Here is a 22,848-nt window from a genome sequence, read left to right on the forward strand (position 1 = left end):
ACAGAGAGGATGACTTATGTGACCTCCCCCCGCTGCAACAGTCAAGTTGTTCTCAGCTTCCCAGGGTGGGCCACGTGTTACCCTGAAAAGCCATTACATACTAAATCATACTAGCTTAGCTGGCATCTGAAGGTAAACAAGCAACTCCTCCGTCTCGCGTTACACGCTGTCCCCACGTCACACTTTGTAATAATCGAAGATAAATGAGGCTCCCAAAGCAGCAACAGATGTCGAGTGCTCTCTCGGGCTCCGTGGGCATACAGAAACGAGGCCTCATGGGTTTGACGCCTCTCCACAACTTTCAAGGTGTCACGTCGCAAACATTAGCGAATCCGACGCAGATCAAAGGCCGGCCCGGAAGTGTGTTTTACGGGACAGTCGACGAGGCGCCGCCGCCGAACTGGGCACTGCCTCTCTTGATTGAAATAGCAGGCCTGAGTTTGAGGTCACCGCCCCAGGCAGGGCGCAGACGGGCCCCTGAACCCTGGGCAATATTTTCAGCATTTTATGAGGGTGCGATGGCGCCACACTGGCGTCAGATGGGTGGATCAAGTGAGATCGGATATGAACAATTCGGCCTCTCCATCTGAAAGTTTATGAATTGCATGGTAAGACAGAGTGTTTATATGTGCCTCCATTAGTGGAAGGGGTCTTGTGTGAAGGGAAAGTAACATAATATACATTTGTAAAGCTAGGTTGATTGTTACCCAACTCAATGGTACTCGTTTTGTGGACCTTGGAAGTCTGAAAGGCTGAGTGGATCCGGGATTTGAACCTAAAAGATCAAACACAGATTCCTGGAGTTCTTGCATTAATCTACCGAGTTACCAAGCCAGGCAACCAAGGCACTTGCACCTAAAGGTCTTGACAACTGGTGTCCAGGGAAGCCAGTCTTTCCTCAGAGGGGAGAGTGCAGAAAAATGTTGCCCCATTTAATACTTATAATAAGGGAGTCTACGCATGATCCCAATAGACATGGTCAGGTGGTGTGAAATGTACCAACATCAAGCAAACCACCATCCATCAAGAGAACCCAACACCATTCGCTGTTCACTCAGCAGGGAGTGTCTCATCCACCTTTAGGTACAACCCACTGGTCTGCATAAGTCACTGGACAGTCGCGGCCGGGCATCGGACAGCCTTCAGCAGCATCTGATATGTTGGAACATCAGAACCACTTAGGCCCTGATCACAAGTGTGAGGTAAAAGGTGAGGTATTTACCATACTTTGTAAATACCATTACCTCGGACTGAGGTCTTTACAGTGTGTGCCTTGAATAGCTCGTGTTCCAAGTTTTACCCTAGAAAATCAGACATACCATGCAGAAACAGTATTTAACAATACCAAACTGCATGTTTTGCCTTTTTTCAGTGTTTTACTCCCAATAAATCTGCTGGAGTCTTTCAAGGGGAACAGGGAGGGTGCGATAATTATAACTGAGCTAGTAATTCCAAACCGGTGCCAAAGCATGTTTGCACATGGAGCAGGATTTATCCTCCAGCTTGTAATCAGGACCATAGAGATGAGAGCGTCCCCATTCCTGGCCCTGAATATGGATCTCACGCAGCCCCAGAGCGGTATACTCTGTATCTGTATTAATACCCTCATCAATATAAAGATGTTAAAGGTCTGTATACCAAGGAAAATCATTGGTTCAACTTGTACCAGAGTTGACAATCTATCCTGGTTCAGCACCCACAAGAGATTCTACAAACCTTTAATGAGGGCTGAACCAGCACATATTTCTACAACTGTGTTAGATAAATATCTAGACCAGCCAATCTTAGAAGAGAAAGAGCTAGTCATTTGCCAATCCCAGAAAGTATTTGTGAAGAAAGGCTGTGTCCCTGTGCCATTTCCCAGAGCAATTCACCGGTAGGCCGGAAACGCTCAGTATCCCCCAGGCCAGTCAGTCCTGAGATGAGTGTATGCTGAAGACAAGGCCCAAATGACTAGAAGCAGAGGTTCTTTATCATTCTGAAAGGAAGAATGATCGATCAATTACAAGCCAATTCCCATTGGTTTTTTTTACATCCTCCTCGCCCTTGCGATGTTTGTGAGATCCCTTGACTAGCTTGATATATTTTCTGGTCTTTTTTTGTTAATGCCTACACAGACAACAACAAAACATATGCATCTGTTATGCTATATAATCTGAAAAGCGCATGCCACCTTTTCACCATATTCCAATAACAGGACCTAGATATGCTGCCTTTTCATTTCATTTCATTTAGCTGGAATTGGCGTCATTCAACCCCAGGACTGAGGAAAGCGCAGGCTTGAGCAAGCCCTCTTATAGCAATAGGCTGATAAAGCCAAGATACAAAATAAGATTTGCACCCCACGCCCACTTCTTTCTGTCATTTGACAAAGTCTTGCTTCATGGTCATACTAAACAAGGATCAACTGCGTGCGATTAAATATAGAACCACTACACTTTGCAAGATACATTTTGTCATCACTAATACACTTTACAAAAGAGCTACATTCTCTCCTCTTGGACAGATCTAAAGAAATATCTTAATGATAAGTTGATTATTAGCATTTGTTACCATGATTACATCCATATACATCTAGCAAATGTGCACTATTTGTAACATGTGTAAGCTATGTTACAAATTAAAGTCTAAGGGGGTCATTCGGACCCTGGCGGTAAAAACTGCCAGGGCCAACGACCGCGGGAGCACCGCCAACAGGCTGGCGGTGCTCCCATGGGCACCGCCGCGGTCAGAAACGGAAAACCAACCCGCTGCCCTGGGGAATCCTCCATGGCGGCGCAGCTTGCTGCGCCGCCATGGGGATTGCGACCCCCATACCGCCATCCTGTTCCTGGCGGTTTTGGCTTCCAGGAAGAGAATGGCGGTATGGGGTGTCGTGGGGCCCCTGGGGGCCCCTGCAGTGCCCATGCCAATGGCATGGGCACTGCAGGGGCCCCCGTAACAGGGCAACACAAAGATTTTCAGTGTCTGCCATGCAGACACTGAAAATCGCGACGGGTGCAACTGCACCCGTCGCACCCCTTCCACTCCGCCGGCTCCATTCAGAGCCGGCATCTCCATGGAAGGGTGTTTCCCGCTGGGCTGGCGGGCGGCCTTCTGGCGGTCGCCCGCCAGCCCATCGGGAAACCCAGAATACCCGCGGCGGTCTTTTGACCGCGCAGCGGTATTCTGGCGGGCCTCGCCAGGCCGGCGGCTACTGCCGCCGGCCGGGGTCAGAATGACCCCCTAAGTGTTGGAAATGGCCCTTTCTGCAGTGTTTCCCCTGTCTTTATGACACGCTGTTTTGATCCTATGCTGAATTTCGTTGTTGCTGTTTTTAGGACTCTATTCACTTTACCACTGCTAACCAGTGCTAAGTTGCAAGTGCTCTTTATCTAAATGGTATTGGCAACTGGTTTATCCATGATTGACATATCTGATTTACTAGTAAGTCCATAGTAATGTGCACTATGGGTGCCTAGGGGCTGTACATCAAATGCTACTAGTGAGCCCGCAGCACTGATTGTGCCACCCACATTATTAGTCTTGTAAACATGTTTCAGACCTGTCACTGCAGTGTCTGTGTGTGCAGTTTTAACTGCCAGTCCCATATCGTCTCTTTTACTACATATAAGTCACCCCTAAGGTAGGCCCAAGGCAGCCCCATGGGCAGAGTGTGATGTATATAAAAGATAAGACATGTACTGTGGTGTGTTTTACGTGTCCTGATGGTGAAATACTGCTAAATTTGTTTTTCACTATTGCAAGGACTCTCTCCCCCATAGGATAACATGGGGATTGCCTTTAAATATCTTTGAAGAACAATTTCACACTGGGAGAAGATAGAGGTTTGTTGTTTGGGGTCTCTGAATCACAATTTTAAAATACATCTTTTGGTGAAGTTGTTTTTTAAATTGTAAGTTTGAAAATGTAACTTTTAGAAAGTGGGCATTTTCTTGCTTAACCAATCTGTGCCTCTGCCTGGTTGTGAAATACACGTCTGGGTCAGGATGACAGTTGGGCTGTTTGTAAAATCACTCTAGACAGTCACACAAAGGGAGCTTAGGTGTGCCCTCCATTTCTTGATGGGTCTTCCTGGGCTAGAGTGGTGGGAGGAGCGGACACTTGTACTGAATAGGGTTGTGCCTGTCCTTACACAAAGCAGCCTACAACCCCCTGGAGTGTGTCTAGGGCCAGGGAAGGAAAGGCAGGGTCTTGTGCGCTACAAAGACTTTCCCCTGAAGTCTGCCTACTTCAAAGGCAGACACGAGTATAAGTATTGGACCTCTGAGACCACAACTTTAGAACACGTCTGGACTGAGGACATTCTGCCAGGAAGAAGAGTTCGATGCTGTAGGAGGGACTGCCACTCTACCTGTTGGTTTGTTGTGCTGGCCTGCTGCTTCTGTCCAGGAAGTGAAGGGACTGGACTTTGCTTTCTAAATCCTACTTTCCAAGGTACTCCAGGGGCTTGAACTGAGCTTGCCTCCCATTACAAGTCTCAGGGACAGAATCTGCCAGTGCCTGGGCTCTTCTGCTGAGAGTCCTAACTTGCCAAGTGGTGCCAACTCCAGTCTCTGGGCCAATGGAAGTACAAGCTGGTGACCTGAAGAAGGAAATCCATGCATCGATGCGCTGCTGCAGAAAAATCAACGCAGCACCTGTCCTGCAGCTGAAGAATCTATGCAGCGCCTGTCTCACAGCTGCAGAATTGATGCAGCGCCTGTTTCACCACGGCTTCATCAACACAGCGCATTTGGACTTTCCACGCATCATCCCCGGGTGTCAATTTCTCATCTACCCCGCATCGTAGTAAGGAACTGTGTCAGGAAATCAACACATCGCCTTTCCTATAGGGAAAGAATTGATGCATCACCTCCCCTGCCAGTAAGGAACCGACGCATCACCTCTCCTGCAAGGAAAGAATTGAAGCATCACCTCCCCTGCACAGTAAGGAACCAGTGCATTGCTTTGCTTTTCAGCACCTCACCTTCCCTGTGGCCTACATGGTCTTTGTTTTTGATGCATTCCAGGTACTTTGTGCTAAAAAGATACAACCATTGATTACAATGGATAAGGACTCATTAAATCCTTTAAAAAGTGATATCTTTACTTGTGTATGTTAGAGTTTTGTCGTTTTGGTCTTATTTTACTCACAAATATTGGCTATTTTCCTAAACTAGTGTGGAGTACTTTTGTTGTGTTTTCACTGAGTTACTGTGTGTGGGTACAAATACTTTACGCATTGCCTTTGAGATAAGCCTGACTGCTTGTGCCAAGCTACCAAGGAGGTGAGCAAGGGTTATCTTAGCTGTGTGACTCCTTGACCCGGAGTAGAGGGAGGGTCCCTACTTAGGGTGCAAATCAATGCCAACTAGAGACACCAATTCTAACACTAACTAAAATGTATGATAACCTATGACCTCTAATATGCTTTCCTCCTGCTATATCACCCAGGAGAGCAACCATACACTGTATATGGATTACAGAAATCAAGCCCCTACTCTGATGAAGGCCTTGGTAGCAGATCTCTTATTCAAACTGTCTAAAACAAAGTTATTATTCCTGAATTTCAAGCAGCACACTATACAGATACACAGCCCACTAAAGCCTGCAGTCTGCAGCCAGGCTTACTACCGATCAGTCACTGACATTAATTCAGTTGTTGCACTACTGCTATAAACTACCTAAAAGTAACTATATCAATTCGTCAAACCACCAATGAAAATTCACCAGTTGTTGTTAGCAACGCATACAACACAGCATAACTCGCTCCAACTGCCATCTGTGCTGTCTGGAAGGGTTCACCTAAAAAAGCATGCTTTCTGAGAAAAGTTCAGTTTTCATGCCAAATTTGATGCTAAGGCTTTTTGCGGTTTTTGCTCTATCTTTCGGCAAAATTTCCTATCAAAGATAGAATGGGCAATTATACACTTTTTCATTCCCATAAACATTTTTCCCATGGACGGATTTTCACAAAACTTGGCATGCCGGAATCAAGCTCACTGAGTCAAAAAAATATAGGCAAATCAAAAAACATTTTCCATGGAAAGCACAGCTGAACCATAATTACAAAGTCATGACCACAGCTGTGTAAAAGGTATATATCACATTAAACAATGGCCTGTGAAACTGTGTAGTTACGGTTCAGCTGCACTTTCCAGAGAAAAGTCAGTTTTTGGTCGCGCTTTCAAGACCTCTTGGATAGAATTTAGTATATACTTTTTATTAGATCGAGCTTTCGAGACCTCTTATATATACTTTAATGTATGCTTCTTTGTGGGCTTACTGCTTTTCATTGGCTTGTTTCAGTGTCTTTTAAAAATCCTTGTTTGCTAGTGGTCAATTTTTCCTATTTGCCCAGTACTTGTACCCCTTCCACTTTTGTCACTGTAGGAAGTGTTTAGGGACTACCTTTCCCTTTCTCTAAGAGCATTTGACCAGAGCACTTGATTTCTTCCCTGCTCCTGTTACTGTTTGCCTGTGCTCTGAATCCTGTTTATGTGAACAGGACTGTAATTCTTGTTATCCCCTCACATCTTCTGTGCCTTCAAAGACCAAGATCCAATGCCAGACGCAAGGTAATTTTCATGATCTTAAGTGAGAGGATTTCCACCAACCCCCAAACCATTGTTTTCTGCTCATGTTTGTCGACTCCTCCGCATGACCGGTGCCTGCCCCTTTAACAATCCTCGAGCTCCACTTCATAACCCTACCCCCTTTCTTGAAAATGGTCAGGCTATGATGCTTTCCATACTGGGACATTGTGGAAACTGGCCAGGTTATTTCACTCTACATGTTTGCGCTGCATGGCTCCCCTGTTTGCATGGCGGTGCAGTATGGAACTCGCCTGGCGATGGTGCTGTTTTATCGCATGTTTTCTCACTCATGACTGCCTGTGCAGTCTATTGCTGACATAGAGACAATTAATCCCTCAGTGCTACCTGAACAGGTCTAAAAACACACAAAACAGGGTTGTTTTGCTCTCCCAGTCCTACCTACCCTGCAGAAGCATATTGAATTCCATGAGCATACTGTTCGCACCAATTAGTAAAGCGCTGTCTGCCATTATTAAGAAGTCACAGTGCTAACAGATTTGGGTAATTTCACACCCAGGTCTAAAATATGAAATAAAACCCTCCTTCCGAGCTATCTCAACAGTATAAAATGGACTTGTTTCTCCCTGTCGGCGAGTCCCGTTCATCACACACCTTGGGTGGTGCTGTCAAGGCTGCTGGCAGTGAACCGGCACAGACCCTGGTCGTTTATTGGGATGAGAGGGACCCGAATCACAAAATATTAACTTTCCAGGCTTTATGGGCCATTAGCAGCTCTCCACGGACCGGCTACAATACCTGCCTCCCCCGGATCTCCCTGCATCAGGCTCCTCGCTAGAGACCTTCCCTTCGGACTGGGCCCCTCCCCCAGGAACCGAGGGTTGATATGGGAAAGAAAGGGCGATTGGTCACGGTCCCATGTGAGGAAGGCTTGTCCTGAATACAACATGTGAGGCCATTGCTAACGTGGGGTGTTAAAAAATAGAGATATCTATCTGGGCCTACCTACATTTGGCTGCCTGTCTATCTGTGTCTATGTCTGCACCTCGGTGCCCACCTGGCTGTCTTTATCCATCTGCCTCTGTCCGTATCTCTCTTCCTAGATACATGTCTACCGAGTGTTTTATCTGTCTAGTTTGTGCCCTGTTTTTGTTTTTATCTATCATCTTTCTGTCTCTCGATGCATTTGTCTATCTAATGGTTAATACTACAGCTGTTTTTCTTCAGTGCTATGATGCCACACTTCTCTAGCAGTAAGAGCTATTTGAAAAAGAAGTCAGTATTAGTTTAATTATCAAACTTTTATTGGCCCCAGTGGTACCAGATTCAAAATGGACCTGTTTCTCAAGAAAACAACAGGTACGAATGGATCTGTCTTAGAAATATTCACCTAAAGAAGAAGCCTTTGCTGATGTGCAGAGAGGGCGGGGGTGCTGCTTCCTCACATAAGCATGCTTGGTATTTTTTCCTCATGCGCTCCATGGTGACCTAAAAGAACATACATTTTGCTGGGTCTATAAGGCCCATTCCTCTTTTTGCCAGTTTTCTATAGCACGGACCCTAATATAATACTTACAATGTAATTGTTGTTGTTACACACGATGTAACAATACTGTCACAAAATATGCCACATTACACTGCATAATTTCATTTAAAAAACTTTATTGCATGATTACTTAAAATCTATGTAAAAGGAACACATAACGTACCAAGTTACAGACATCAGCTATTAATACAAATAATGGGCTACTATTAAACAATAATCTCACTTCTTAATTTATAAAATTGTTAAAATTGAGGCCTAATAAAGTTAAAGAAAAATAAGAGGTGCAGCAATAAATAATATTGGTATATTTCTTGTGTCATACTTTTAAAAATAGGGTATTAGTTTATGTCAGTTAAATAGTTTAAAAATTGAATCAGTTCGACATGTAGTTTTAATTTAATTTTGCTTGCAGTTGTGAGATATATTTCCCAAATTTTCCCAGCTCTACTGGCTCTTTTAGAGTGAATACCAAAGTTCTAGCCTCAGAGCAAGATCTTTTGCCGTAGTGGAGGAAGAGAGGTATTAGTAAAGTGTGTTGTGCATTCAGCAATGCCAGACAGAAGCATAATAATAATAGATGGATAAATGTCTCTGTTTTATAGCCACAAAGTCTGCAACCGTTTATGCTGGTGAGGGAGCGCCAATTTGGATTCAGTTCGTTATTTTTAGGCCAAGCAGTCTGGCAAAGCCAGTTGTTGTCAGGCAGGCCTTCCTGATTGTGCAAGCTAAGTAGGGCTGGGGTGCCAGATGCTGTATATGACTCTTATAGGAAGCCGCCACCGCTCTTTGCACTGCTGTGTTGCTCAATTTCCCCAGATCACATGCACGGGAAAGGATTTTTGTCTGTCTTTTCAGGATCATCTTGATTGATAGTTGTGACTGTGCTAGTTTCATCAGTGCAGCTTGATCGATTTGCATAATTTTACTTTTCTTGCTGCATAATCTAGTCAACTCTGACACATAATTTGGCCCTCCCCTGCCACATAATGTAGTGTCCATTTCTCTACATGGTGCAGTATTACTTAGCTATCACCCAAGCAAAAGTATCCAGTAGCCCATGGCCATACCTTATCTGCCCCCTCCCCCCACCAACAGATTTCTAAAACAACAAACATCTGTGACCTAATGCATTCACGTCAGGGCTCTGTGTTGGACTCCATGATCACATGTTCAAATCCTAGTTTGTCCATTTACCATCCTCTTTAGTATTACTACTCCTAGCCTCCAACCAGCGTGTCTGTTAGTCAGTCAGCAACTCAGATGGTGGGGCGGTAAAGTGGTATTCTAATCTAATAAACATGTCAGATTTAAATTTGGATGCTAAATGGCAATATTTTCATTTTTTGCTGCAGATAGAGCTAAAAGGTAAGGAAGTGCTTTAGTTATATGCAGGGTCACTAGAATTATGTGGCAGAGAGGAGCACATTATGCGGCACAGTTGACCAATTTAAGAGGCAAGATATTTGCAACACCAATAGCTCTAACTCAAGCAATGCAAGACCCATTGCATTGCAAATGCTTGTTTGATTTGCCTAAAACCTTTGACCCCTCTGACTGATTTGCACCAAATTTAGCAATTGCTTGCACAAGCAGGTATGGTCCAGCATTCCAATTTTCAAGCAGATCCGTGCAAGGACAAAATGTTAAGGGGTAAATTAAGTTGTATTTCTCCACTTTAGCTCCAAGAGGAATTTTTACTGACCCCTAAAGCCTAAACCACTGGATGGATTTTCACCAACCCTGGCATGCAAGTAGAGCTTTTCTCATAAAGTGTGTTTTTGTTGTTGTGAGGTGTAAGCATTTTTAAAAACCTGCGATTCCAGAGCTAGTACTGTGGATTCGAGTGATCTGACTGGTTGCCACAAGAAAATAAATGTCTCTTGCAGTAGCTATTTCAAGATTCGGGGCACAGTACCAGCATCCTGAAAAAAGTTTAAAAAAAAGGCTCTGTAAAAGGGCAGAGTGAGCAACAAGGCATAGTGGTGCCACCCACTAAAAGTACCCAGGTACATCAAAAAAAAAGGAAAAAAGTCGCAGGCTACTCTGATCCTTTTATCTGGGTTCACAAACCCCAATGCCTTAAACAGCAGCCGGGTCCACATTAAACAGACAAGTATCGCACAGCCTGACAGGATTCAAAGACTATGTGCAGTGGAGAGGTTGGCCACCTGCAATGTGTTTGGGCCCATTTTCACACATCTCACTCACTTTCACCATCTCTCCCCCACTCATCATTTTCAATCGTACTCACTCACATGAAAAGCAAGCAACATATTGTTTTATCTTTTTGTAAACCATTAAAGTGGGTTCTGAAAAAAACTTTAAAAAAAGGTTTTTGTTAACTTTTTTTGGGAAACAAAAATACAACCCGAATAACTAAAGAAAAACTGAGTAAAAACTGTTCTGACGGAGAAGCACTTGGTTTTTGCACACTCCTCCACTGTGCTGCTGACCTTGCAGCACATTAGGCAATGCAAGCCCACACTTGCACAGCAAGGATTATTCTCTTGTTGCTCCTCCTGCAGGACATATCCAGGCCATTTCTCTTCAAGCAAGGGTAGAGGATTGCATCGCTGAGGAAGACATACCCACCTCTTTTGCATCCCTCTTCGTTTTTTCAGCAATGAATGCTGTTCATGCCTAATAGACCAAACATACTCTGGAGGTGAAGTATTAAGCAGGTGGAGGTGTTATGTATAGGTTACTTATAATTTACAACACACCAAGAATAATCCACTATATGAAATTAATCCATTAATCAAACACACTACTTTACAGGCAAGGATTCTAGACGTTTGAAAACATTTTGTGCATTTATCACAGTTTATTTTGCAAAGAAAATGATAAAAAAAAGGTCCATGAGAAATTGAAACATGCACACATCAAATAAGAGTATAAAAAATATAAAAAACGGTAGTCTTTGAAGAAATCTTTAGAACATCAATGCTCAGTGTTAGAGCTTATTCACTAAAAGGAGGTACACAGTTATATGGGATGGTGTACTTTATCCCTTAATCAATAACATCATAACAATATTCCTTAATAATTTATTAGTTTCCTTATGGTGGGGTGGCTCAGTAGAGGTGTTAACGTGTTTCGGACTGTAGACTGCTTTATGGTCTCATCAGGAGGATTTCAAGAACCATAAAGTAAACCAAATGTGGGTGGTCTCAACACAGGTATGCAGGATCAGAGTACAAAACAGCCCCTTCGCATTTATTCAGCAATCCAGGAGCAGCCAGTCGGGCAAAATGCAAGGTAACGTGGGCCCAGAGGTGTGCTCTCTGCTACGTTAGTGGGGCTTCCACACCCAAAAGTGTGTGAAAAGAAAGATTTGCAGTTCCCCAGGGTCTGCTGCAATCTACACACAGCACCCTCCAAGGTCTTTAGCCTTCCTTTTGAGAGTATGTTCGCTCCAGGTATTTCAGTTTCCTCCATCTATTTTAGGGTAATGGAGGCACCTCATGTTTTTTTTTTTTTAACAGATGTTCATACCAAGCAATAAGGTGCGTAAAGACTAAAATGTTCCAAGTTGAATTTCCTTGACTACCACAAGTCAGAATCTTGAACAAAGCGCATGTCACGTCAACATTTTCCCGACAATTGATTCTGGTGGTGATTTTTAATCATCAGTTTGAAAATCTTCCAGTTCTTCATCTCATTCCTCTCATGTTCATCTGGATATACACTCCCCTGTTTTTCTTCTTCTTGGAAAGGAACAGAACTTTTTGATTCCCCAAAAAAGAAACTCACTACAAAACTATTATACAGTTTCTCTAGCTGCAAATCTTTCTTGTGTCAGAGAGTGAAATGATCTGTGCAAAAAGTAAAGAACTATTTGGACTCATAAATAAATTGTTCTCTGGAATAATTCAGACCTCTGAAATGGTCCATAAGGATTTGTGGATCAAGTCATGTTTGGGTCTAGCATGCTATGGATCTGCAATCTGCGGTTATAGGTTCCACAAATCCTGGAATGCTTAAAGTGTTGAAAAATTGAAATATAAAACAAATATGTGACTTTTTTAGTTCAATTTAGATAACCCTGGTTCTAACAACAAATTGTCATACCACACACAACTTTTAGAAAAATTACAGGGTTTGCAGAACTTGTTTTTTGAGTCATGATCTCAAAAGTAAGTCCTGCCTCTGCGATTCAGATCCATAAAAAATTGCAGTCCCGTGGTCTGTTAGTGGATCTGCGAATCCTGAAACACTTAAAAACTTGCCTCTAGTCACCATACCCTCAAAAACAAGCTCCAGTCCTTAAGAAGTGAGCACCCTACCTTCTGCAGACATCATTTTGTAGCCAACACATGATTGAGTAGAATACACAAAAGAGAAGCATCAACTTAATCAGAAGGGAAAATGTCACAACAAGAAAGCTACACAGTCAGACCACGTCAGGCTCCAGTTTTCAGGAACTATCAACCCAGCTTGCAGACGAAAACATGGTTGAGATACCAAACATGTCAAGAGGAACTGAGCAAACACTCAAAGAGTCCCTGGCCTGGAAAATATTCACTCACCCACAAGGTGAGAAGAAGCTGAAGGCTCACAAAGTCACCTGCACAAACACCAAATATTCAAGCTACTATAGAGACGTCTAATTTGGGGTCTTTTTAGATGGAAAGAGCCCGTTCCAAAAAATGGTGAGGTGGGAGGGCTGTGAGGAATCTACAGTAGATAAAGACATCACCAGAAAGTGTTTTACCAGCGGTAAATAATGTGTTCTTTTGACCAAAGGTTCATCACCTTAGAATAGACACCAAAGAAATACCAACCCCCAGAGGTGAGTCTGTGGAATGACTCAGATCAAAAAGTCCCACAGGACCGAGCAGCCAAAATGCCCTTTCCATCAGGCCTGGCTGTCAAGGCAATAATTTTTTGTGAACATGTGCGCTGATGCCTACATAGCAGCCTGAGAAATATGCAGGACAGGCCTTTTGCATGCCAGCACAGTGGTAGCAACCTTGTCCCTGGTGAAGTGGGCCCTCAATCCCTCAGGAGGTTGCTTTTTGGCCAACACATAGCAGCTCTTGATGCCGAAGACTAACCACCTTGATAAAGTCCTCTTTTGTACTGCCTTTCCTTTCTTTGCCCCAGACAGCCCTACAAAGAGTTGATTGTCTACCCGATGGTCTTTGGTACAATCAATGTAAAAGCTGAGCACTCTTTAGGGGTTCAAGTGATGGAGTCTATCCTCCTTTTTCAAGGGATGAGATGGGCAAACAACATCAGACGAGTGATGGCGTGTGCAATGTGCAAGGGAGTCACAACTTTCGTTAGAAAGATCATGCTAGTCCTCTGCACCAATGTGTCCAGGAAGAAGGCTGTGTATAGTGGTTGGATTAACAAAGCCTGGAGCTCACTCATGGGACAAACTGTGTTGATCACGAAAGACTGTCCTCATGATCTGGAGACGTAGGGAACAGTTGTGCAATGGCTCAAAAGGGGTACACATAAGGGAAGTAAACATGCAATTGAGGTCTGTGGAGCAAACCTTTGATAAAACGCATCATAGGACATGATTTAAACAAGGACGGTTGGTCCGGTAAAAGTAAAAAGGTGGAAGGGGCTACCAAATATCCGTTAACAGCTCACACTACAAGTCATTGCTGGGCCAAAGGCAAAACAAACAGTAACACACCCGACTGCAACTGGTCTGTGTTACAGTTGCCACACTAAGCCACAAACGTATTCCATCATCTCAAGTTAACAGATTTTGTAGAACTGTGCCTGGCTGCCAGAATGACATCAACTACTTCAGGCGGTAGATTGAATGCAGTGAATTGCTGTCATTCATTCTCCATGCATGGAGGAGTAGACTGTGCAGGGCAGGGTGCAGGAGCCTGCCTTGCTGCTGAAGCAGAAAACCTTACCAAAGCAGCAGCCTGATCAAAGGACAGACACTCAGGTCCAGAAGCTCCAGGTACCATACTCTCTGGCCCAGTCCAGAGCAACTTGGATGACTTGAGCCTAGCCTTTACTGAGCTTCTCATGGCAGGAGAGGCAGCCAGAGACTTTAGACTATGTCTTTAAAACAAAACAGATGTCCTTTAACTGGGCTGGAAAGCATCCTGATACAGATGATGAAAAAGTCCACATTCTCCTGGTATTTGGGGATCCAAGCTATCGGCAAATATGCAGGTAGAACTACACATTTTTTTGAAAAATCAAATTTCTTCTTTGAAAGTTCTGAAAAAAACTGAATCGAGAAAAAAAGATTCACGATGCAGCTATGCATAGCTGGAAGCTTTGCTCAGTGGGGGTTGACTTGGTCACCCATGGAGGGCTAGGGTACCTCCTGTATCTAACCCTCTGTGCACACAGCTGAAAGCCATGCACACTTGGGATTTGGTTACCTAAAAAAGTTTGAATGCTGTCAGGGCTGGACAGGCCTTTTATTCCACGGGTCTTTCCTTGGTGGCTGGAGCCATTGAAGGCCAGGTTTTGAAAGTTCATTCCCGCTCTTGCTGCCTCTGTCACCTTTCAGAGCTCCCTAAGGTTAATTACAGCAGGCACGGGGAGGCTTCAAGAGATAGAGAGGGATGGAGGGAGAAAATAGACATGGAGGAGAGAGAGAATGGATTGATGGAAAGAGAGATTGCCCAAGTAGACGTCGGGCAGGAGGCTGGTTTCATCATTTCTGCCAGGGCTCCGGTTGATTCAGCACTCCTACCCTCAATATCGGGCCTGAACTTGTTTTTTTTTCTAAAGTCTCAGCTATCCCTTTATAAACTCTGTTAAAGTGAAGTTATGGTTATAAAATAAAACTGAAAACCCACAAAATTGGTTTGTTGTTGCCAGATTTTTGTATTGTATTGTAGATCGCCCGATTTTTGTCCCTATTCCAATTTTGTCAGATTTTGTTAATTAAAGCTTCCTAGGGTTTTGGAGTATTTTATTCCTTCACGGCCAGAGTCAAATTCAGCCATGTCACCAAGCTCCTCTGGACAGACCACGCCAATGTCCTCCTCACCAACGCAGGATCCCCCCCAGCACTGCCTCCAAGCCACCCAGCACCTCCCACTGCACCTGACACAAAGTATCAGAGAGCCAGTGGACCAACACCCTCAGCACCTCTGTCAAGAATTTCTCCGACTGGTTCACTATCTGCACTGACACAGTTGCCCCAGTCAAGCACACCAAACCCAAGAGACCCACAAGACAAACCAGCTGGTACACCCCTGAACTCAGAACTGTGAAACGCAACAGCAAGCAACTGGAAAGGAAATGACACAAAAGCAAAGAGCCCACAGACTGAGCAGCCTTCAAATCCTCCCTCAATCAAAACCACCAACTAATGAAAAAACTAAAATGAACGCCCTAGCCAACCGCATCGAAGAAAGCTCCAACTGCAGTAAGGAAGTCTTCAAAATCATCAGGGAGTTCTCCAACCCTTCATACACCTAAAACACCATTACCCCCTCTCAGGAACTCTGCTATTCCCTGACGGACTTCTTTCACGAGAAGATCGCCACTATGGTTAAAAACTTCGAACCCCAACCCACCACGACCCTCAACCTCCACACCCCCTCAGATGTCATTTTCAAAGTTACTGCACAGTACTCCACAGCCATCATGAACTCCATACACTCAGTGGTACCCATTTACCATTGCCCCACCACATCATTTAACTCACTGACTTCCCTCCTTTTTCTCTTTCTACTACACAATCCAGCTTTTACCCATTTTCTCACACATACATGCTATTACACGTTGCTTCTTTCACACCTTCCTTCACTTTCACTCAGTCTCACTCTCACTTCCACATTCATCCACTTACTGTTCACTCACTCCCACATTTTCATTCACAGACACTCACTCACTCAATTACTTTTACTCACTATCTCTCACTCAACTCTTTATTCACCACCTCTCATTTAGTCTCTCAAGCACATTCTTAGTAATCCTCTTTTATGCATTCACTCTTCCTCCTTTTTCACCCAATTGCTTTCTCTTTGCACTTTCACTCACTCACGTCCAAAACACATGTTTTAAACTTTTCAAAGTTGGTTTTGAAAAGAATCTTTTTTTAGGATTATAGATATACTTTTTGTAAAATGTATTTTATGGTGAAAAGAAGAACAGTCTTAGTTCCACATCAATAGTATTTCTCATAACAAGTAGAAAAAGGAAATCAAAAACTGGAATAATTCTAGAACAAAAATGATTTTTGTAAATCTTGTGGTATTTCTAATTTTTCCTGAACTAAGCATCCACATTTTGATCACCACAGCAGATGACTGTGCCACGCACAAAACAATGCAATGCCACAGACTGATAAAAGGGATTGCTGAGTTCTTGCTCCAGCTGAAAAATGTCTTCAGTCAAAAAGAAGAAGGTGACCCATTGATCACTGGTCCTTTGGGACTGAAAACCAAAACCAAAGGAACATGAGAGACAGGAATAATTATTTAGACAACAACTCCTCAAACAAACACCACTTAAATATGTTTGTGAGACACAAAGCAAATTTGTGTACAGAACTGTTTTCACACTGACTCAAAAACACATAGTTTTCCGTTCTTTTTCATTTATTACATCAAACATTATTTGTCTTTTCCTACTGCAATTGTGGGTTCAAATAACATTTTTTAAAACATCTACTATACACAACATATCTATACATCACAGTACAAAGGCTTTTATAATTAAAAAACAAACACAGCTTTCTTTGGCCTATCAAAACCATATTTTAGGACGTGTGTGTCCATAGTGGTCATACATATTTCTTCGAAGATATAATTCGCAGCTCCGGTAGCCCAAAAAGAAGACACATAACCCTTTTTTGAATTGACTTGCTTAACTCATAGAGCATCGACAATCGCAATCATTCATCTTGAGTTGGTTCCTTTAAATCGTAAATAGTGTCTTCATTTTTTCTTCAGTGAACTGCTGTTCATACCAAGCATTAAGAAGCTTTTGCATCAGTGTTGTTCCGAAGTTGTACTTCGTTTGGTTTCTCCAGCTGAGCTTCTTGTTGCAGCAAAATGCAAGTAATGTGGATGTCAATTTCCACCAGGTGAAACTGACGATTTTCCACACACCAGATAAAGGAAGTGATCTGGAAACATCAGCCTCATTAACTTTCAGTTCTTCTTCTTCCCTCTCTTGTTCTGCATATCTTCCAACATCTTTTTGTCCAGAAGCCATTTTGAAGAACATAAAATATTGTTTCTTCAAAAACAAAGCATAGCAAAAATTGTAGTTTTCTTCGCTGCAGGTATGTGCAATAGCATGGAGTTCAATAAACTGTGTCAACAAAGGCGTATTTGAGTGGGAAAATATTTTAAACAGGGGTTTGTCAAAAACGTTGTCTTTTGAAATTTTAGCTCTATTAGGAAATTTTACTCACACCTTCTAAAAAAAAACTCTGAACAGATTTTCACCAAACTTGGAGTGAAAGTAGAACTTCACTTAGTAAGCGTAACTCCATTCAGTAGTTCTTGAGATATCAGCATTTAAGATAGGTAGGTGGCAGGTGGGCTTGAAAGGGTTAACAATGAAATCAGGTGACACTTGGTATGTTGCGAGTACTCTTTGTATTTTCAAATTCATGCCAATACAGCAAGAGGTAGGCCCACTTAAAAAGGGGGCACAGGGCAAAACAGTATTCTGTGTAGATGCTTCACATGGAGCTAAACTTAGCAAAAGCATTTGGCAGATGCTTGAAAGCATTAGTTTTCTATAGGTATGTCCAGCTATGTGCCAGTCATTCAAGGAGGGGAAGAGTTGAGGGTGGGGCAATAAAACTTTTCTTTGTTTCCAACTCTGGCGCTGTTTAGTGAATCTGCATCAACTGTGGCAGGCAGTTGTCAAGTTATACCCAGGGCAGTTTTTTCAGGTTTCATGTGGACACAAGTGGGGCTGGGAGGGTTAATGGAGAGATCAAAACATGTTTGATTTACTAATAACTTTGGTACCGTCTGATGGATCTGCACAATATTTAGCAGAGAAGCTGCGTATTTAGCCTAATCTTGGCTTTCCCAATTTCTACAAGTTACACTGGGTGGTGAGCAGTGCTTCATTTGTAAATAAAAAGGTGCCAGTGCCCAAAGCCCTCACTCTTAAACACGCGGCTGCCGCAATTAAATGTGTGAACATGGAATACTGAGCGGCGTAATCCTGAAGCCATCTCGGGACTCTTCAATCCATATAAAGCCACTCCTTGCCCCTTCAGCTCACTCTTGCAGCTTTCTACTTTCTCCTTTTTGACGGTTCTTCGTTTTTCCCTTCATCTGTCTTTCCCACATGTGTGTTTTGCTCGCAGCAAATGCTTGAGGCCGAAGAATAAGCCCCGGCCCTCAAAAAAAGGTGCCGGTGCTCAGCACCGGAAACGAAAAGTGCAAATTAAGCACTGGTGGTGAGGGGTATTTAAAGGCAGGGTGTCAAAGGAATTTTCATCTGCTAATTAATCCGGCACAGTTTGCTAAATCACATGGAGTTTGCTGGCTTAGCTTCATGTTGGCTATGTCAAGCCTTAAACAAATCACCGAGGGGGGCAAAGATAAAAGGAGGAATAAAAGTTCCATTAACTAATAAATTTTGCACTATTAGATGAATCTGCCTGATATTTAGCAGAGTCAGCAAATTAAGCAAAGTGCATAACACAGTTACTGAACACAAAATCAAAAAGGCCCTGAAATTCACCAGTTATGGTGGTCACCAAATATTGCTGCACAGCATAAATCACAAACCCCGCCTTGTTTACTACAGCCAATGGCAAATTAAAAAAAAGCCCATCAAGAAGCAGCAAAACATAGTGAATGTGTGAGTTAATGTTAGCACCACAGTTGGTGAATGTCATGGCCTTTTTTCACTTTTGTGTTAACTGAACCATAACAAACTTTTAACTGTGCACACACACGCTAAGGCGAAATGTATCATGTATTGAGTTATAAATGAGTCACCATAATTCCCAAATGATTATATGAAGTACTTAGTATGCTGAAAAGTGTCAGTTCTATAGCTAAACGACTTCTTCTGTTTCTAACATCCTAAGAAGTGGGTTCTTCAGGATTAAAGATTTGCTGCATTCCTCACAATAAATCAAGCTTTGAGCTGAAAGGCGTGTTTATCATAGTGCATTTTTGAGCTGTGCAGCGCTGTTGATGGCGCACTCTGCCCAGTACTTCCATTGTCTGAACAATTTAGCTAGTACCGAGTAGGATAGCGGACGTATTCACAAGCTCGGACACGGATATGCTGAAAGCCTCTCCCTAGAAAACCTTTACTTACCCTGCCTTATCCAGGAAACCATGGGAGGTGGGTTGGCAGCTGCTTGACACTCCATGACTGCGCTCTGCCCGGCGATCACTGTGGTGTTCCTTGGGGCTGCCGTGATGGCCACACTGTCACCGTCAGGCCGGGAACTAGCTGAGAAACACAAGAGAAAAAGCAACCATGAGATACAACCAGATCAACTGTTCTGCGGTATTTACTGCAATGGGCATTAATGCTTTTTGATCTGCTTTCCCAACCCTGCGTATACTAAACTCATCACTCCCCCTCCAGACCTAACCAACATAACTTCTCACAATAATTCTAGAATATATTAAATACTACGAGCAAGTTAAAGAATTTCATAGGGCTTGAAGGTACGTCCTCTAATAAATATAACTGATTTGCAAGCAGGCCTTTTATGTTATTTTTACAAGATACGTGCAGGGTTTTAGAAAGTAAGCAAGTCAAATATTTTGAGGGAGATGAAGGGATATAGGAATAAATTAAAACATTTTTTCTAAAGCAGTGTTTTATCTTACTTGTTTCTTTCAATAAATCTCATAACTGAAATTGAAAATATATTGGAAGCAAAGAGCCAGGCATTTATTATCTTTTGTGAACTCAACACAAAGCTGGGGAAAAAAGGTCTGAGCAACGAGGGAAGTCTGCTGAAGGAAAAAGGATGAGGAAAGAATGGAGAGGATGATGGAGACAGCCAGCCAATAGTGATCAGTTAAGAAAGCCAGAGAGAGAAGGAATGGAACAGAAGTTACTGTGTAGTTGTAACCATTATATAGCTCATCTAAAACCGAACTGAGGAGGTGGCCAAGTGGGTTCGGGGCTGGTTACACGCTCAGAAATCCATTAGGGACCTCAGGGGTTCTGGGCCCGGATGCTGCTACAAGCTGACTTTCCCTCTGTGGCTCAAGATATGAGAGGAACAGACGAGGCTACCGCAACTCTGGGCAGAAGGGGTAGAGGCGGAAAGGTGTCCAGGAGTTAATGGAGTAGAGTGTAGTGTCACAGAGTGGAGTAGAATGGCCTAGAGTGAAGTGGCGTAAGGTACAGTGGTGCAGGGAAGACTGGCATAGAGTGCAGTCATATAAAGTGCATTGGTTTTGAGTGAAGTGGTGTAGAGTGGATTGGCATGGAGTGCATTGGCATAGAGCAGGGTCGTGCAGAGCAGAGTGCAGTGGTGTAGAGTAAATTGTTTCAGAGTACAGTGAAGTGGCGGTGAGTAGAGTCGTTCCGGGTAGACTGGAGTGGTGCAGGATAGAGTGCAGAGGTGTTGAATAGAGTGAAATAGAGTGCAGTGGTGTAAAGTTCAGTGGAGTGCAGTGGTGCAGAATAAAGTGGCATGGAGTGTTGCAGAATGTAGTGGCGTGGAGTGCATTGGTGTAGAGTGCAGTAGAGTGGCATAGACATGAGTGGTGCAGAGCAGAGTTCAGTGGCATGGAGTTAGGGTGACCAGATCTTAAGAATAAAAAAAACGGGGCATTTGCAAAAATAGAGGAAGGACTACAATTTTACATCAACGTAATGGCGTGGAGTGATAGCTGTCATCAACATAGGAACACAGAGGAGGCACTATGGAAATAAATAATATATAATTTTTAGAACCAGCATCATACCTGGTAATTACATTGCTTACTTATAACAGCTGCTAACTAGCACATCTTTGTAACACCTAAAAAGTGTATTTCACTGTTTCCAGTCGTCTACCTCTAAAAACTGGTACATAAGCCAAATTTGCTAAAGCCTACTGGGAAAGCTGGTGAAAAACTGGGACTGTCCTGGCAAATCTGGGATGCCTGGTCATCATACTTGGAGTGCAGTGCATAGAGTGCACTGGCATAGAAGACAATGGCGCACAGCAGTGTTGTTAAGTACAGTGGTGCAGAGTAGAATAGAGTGGTGTAGAGTGCAGAGATGTGGATTGCAACTGTGTAGGGTGGCGAACAGTGCAGTGGTGTAGAGTACAGTGGTGCTGAGTTCAGTGGCAGACAGTGCAGTCTTGCACAGTAGAGGGGCACAGAGTGCAGTGGCGTAGAGTGCACTGGTGTAGAGTAGAGGGGCACAGAGAAGAGTGGCTCAGAGTAGAGTGATGCAGAGAGCAGTAGTGCACAGTACAGTGATGCAGAGTAGAATAGAGTGGCATAGTTTGCAGTGACATAAGTGGAGTGGCGTAGAGTGTTGCAGAGTATAGTGGAATACAGTGCACTGGTGTAGAGTAGTTGGCATAGAGTGCAGTGGCATAGAGTGAATTTTTTTGACTAAAGTGTTGTTGAGTGCGTTAGCCTAAAGTGCAGGAGTTTAGAGTAGAATAACAGATGGCAATGGCGTAGAGTGGGCAAAGTGGTGGAGAGTGGCGTAGAGTAGATTGTGTCAGAGTGAAGTGAAGTGAAGTGATGTAGAATGGAGTGGTGCAGGGTAGAGTGCAGTGGCAAAGAGAAGTGGTGTAGAGTGCCTTGGCACAGAGGGCAGTGCTGCAGAGTAGAGTGGCACAGAGTGGAGTGGCGTAAAGTGGAGTAGTGCAGAGTAGAGTGGAGTGGCGTAGAGTGCAGCTGTGCATAGTAGGATGGGGTACAGTGCACTGGCATAGAGTAGACAGGTGTATAATAGAAAGGCAGAGTGAAGTGATATAGAATGCAGTAGTGCACAGTAGGTTAGAGTGGTGTAGAGTTTAGTGGCATAAAGTGCAGTGGTTTAGAGTAGCATAGCGTAGATGGCAGTGGCGTAGAGTGATGCATAGTAGAGTGCAGTGGTGAAGAGTAGAATGGCAGAGAGTGTATTGGTGTAGAGAGGAATAGAGAAGAGTTGACTGGCATAGACAGCAGCGGCATAGAGTGGGGAAGACTAAAGTGGCACAGAGTGAAATGGCATATAGTAGAATGGCATAGAGTGCAGTGGCATACAGTATACAGGTTTTGAGTAAAGTAGTGTAAAGTGCATTGGCATTGAGTGCAGTCCCGTAGAGTATAGCGGCGTTGAATAGAGTGGCGTGATGTGGAGTGATGCAGAGTACATTGCAGTGGCGTAGAGTGGAATGGCACGGAGTGCAATTGAGTGGCATAGAGTGGCGTAGAGTACATTGGTTTTGAGTAAAGTGGTGCAGAATGCTTTGGGGTAGAGTCCGGTGGTGCAGAGTAGAGTGCAGAGGCACAGAGTAGAATGTAGCAGAGCCGAGTGGAATGGCACTGAGTGCAATGGTGTGGGGTAGATTGTTTCAAAGAAGAGTGGAGAAGTGCATGGTAGAGTATAGGGGTGTAGAGTGCAATGTAGATAAGAGTGGCATAGAGTGGACTGGCGTAGAGTGCACTGGCATAGAGTGGAGTAGTATAGAGTGGAGTGCATTGGTGTAGATTGCACTATTGCAGAGTACAGTAGCATAGAGTGGGTGGTGAAGGGTGCAGTGGTGCACAGCAGAGTAGTTTGGGGTAGAGTGCATTGGCGTAGAGTGGTTTACAGTAGGAGGTGTGAAGTGGTGAAGAGTAGAGTGCAGAGACATGGCGTGGAGTGGCGTAGTGCATAGTAGGG

General features: G+C 43.6%; 1 protein-coding gene across 1 annotated transcript in view; it reads right to left on the bottom strand.

Moving 5' to 3' along the window:
• Positions 1-22,848, bottom strand: part of IGDCC4 (immunoglobulin superfamily DCC subclass member 4) — a 468,431-nt gene that overhangs the window by 99,430 nt on the left and 346,153 nt on the right. Inside the window, exon 5 of the mRNA XM_069222840.1 lies at positions 19,327-19,464. Within this exon, the coding sequence (XP_069078941.1) occupies positions 19,327-19,464 (138 nt within the window). The remainder of the gene's footprint in view (positions 1-19,326; positions 19,465-22,848) is intronic.

The sequence above is a fragment of the Pleurodeles waltl genome, chromosome 3_1, assembly GCF_031143425.1.
Source record: "Pleurodeles waltl isolate 20211129_DDA chromosome 3_1, aPleWal1.hap1.20221129, whole genome shotgun sequence".
NCBI classification, from domain to species: Eukaryota; Metazoa; Chordata; class Amphibia; order Caudata; family Salamandridae; genus Pleurodeles; species Pleurodeles waltl.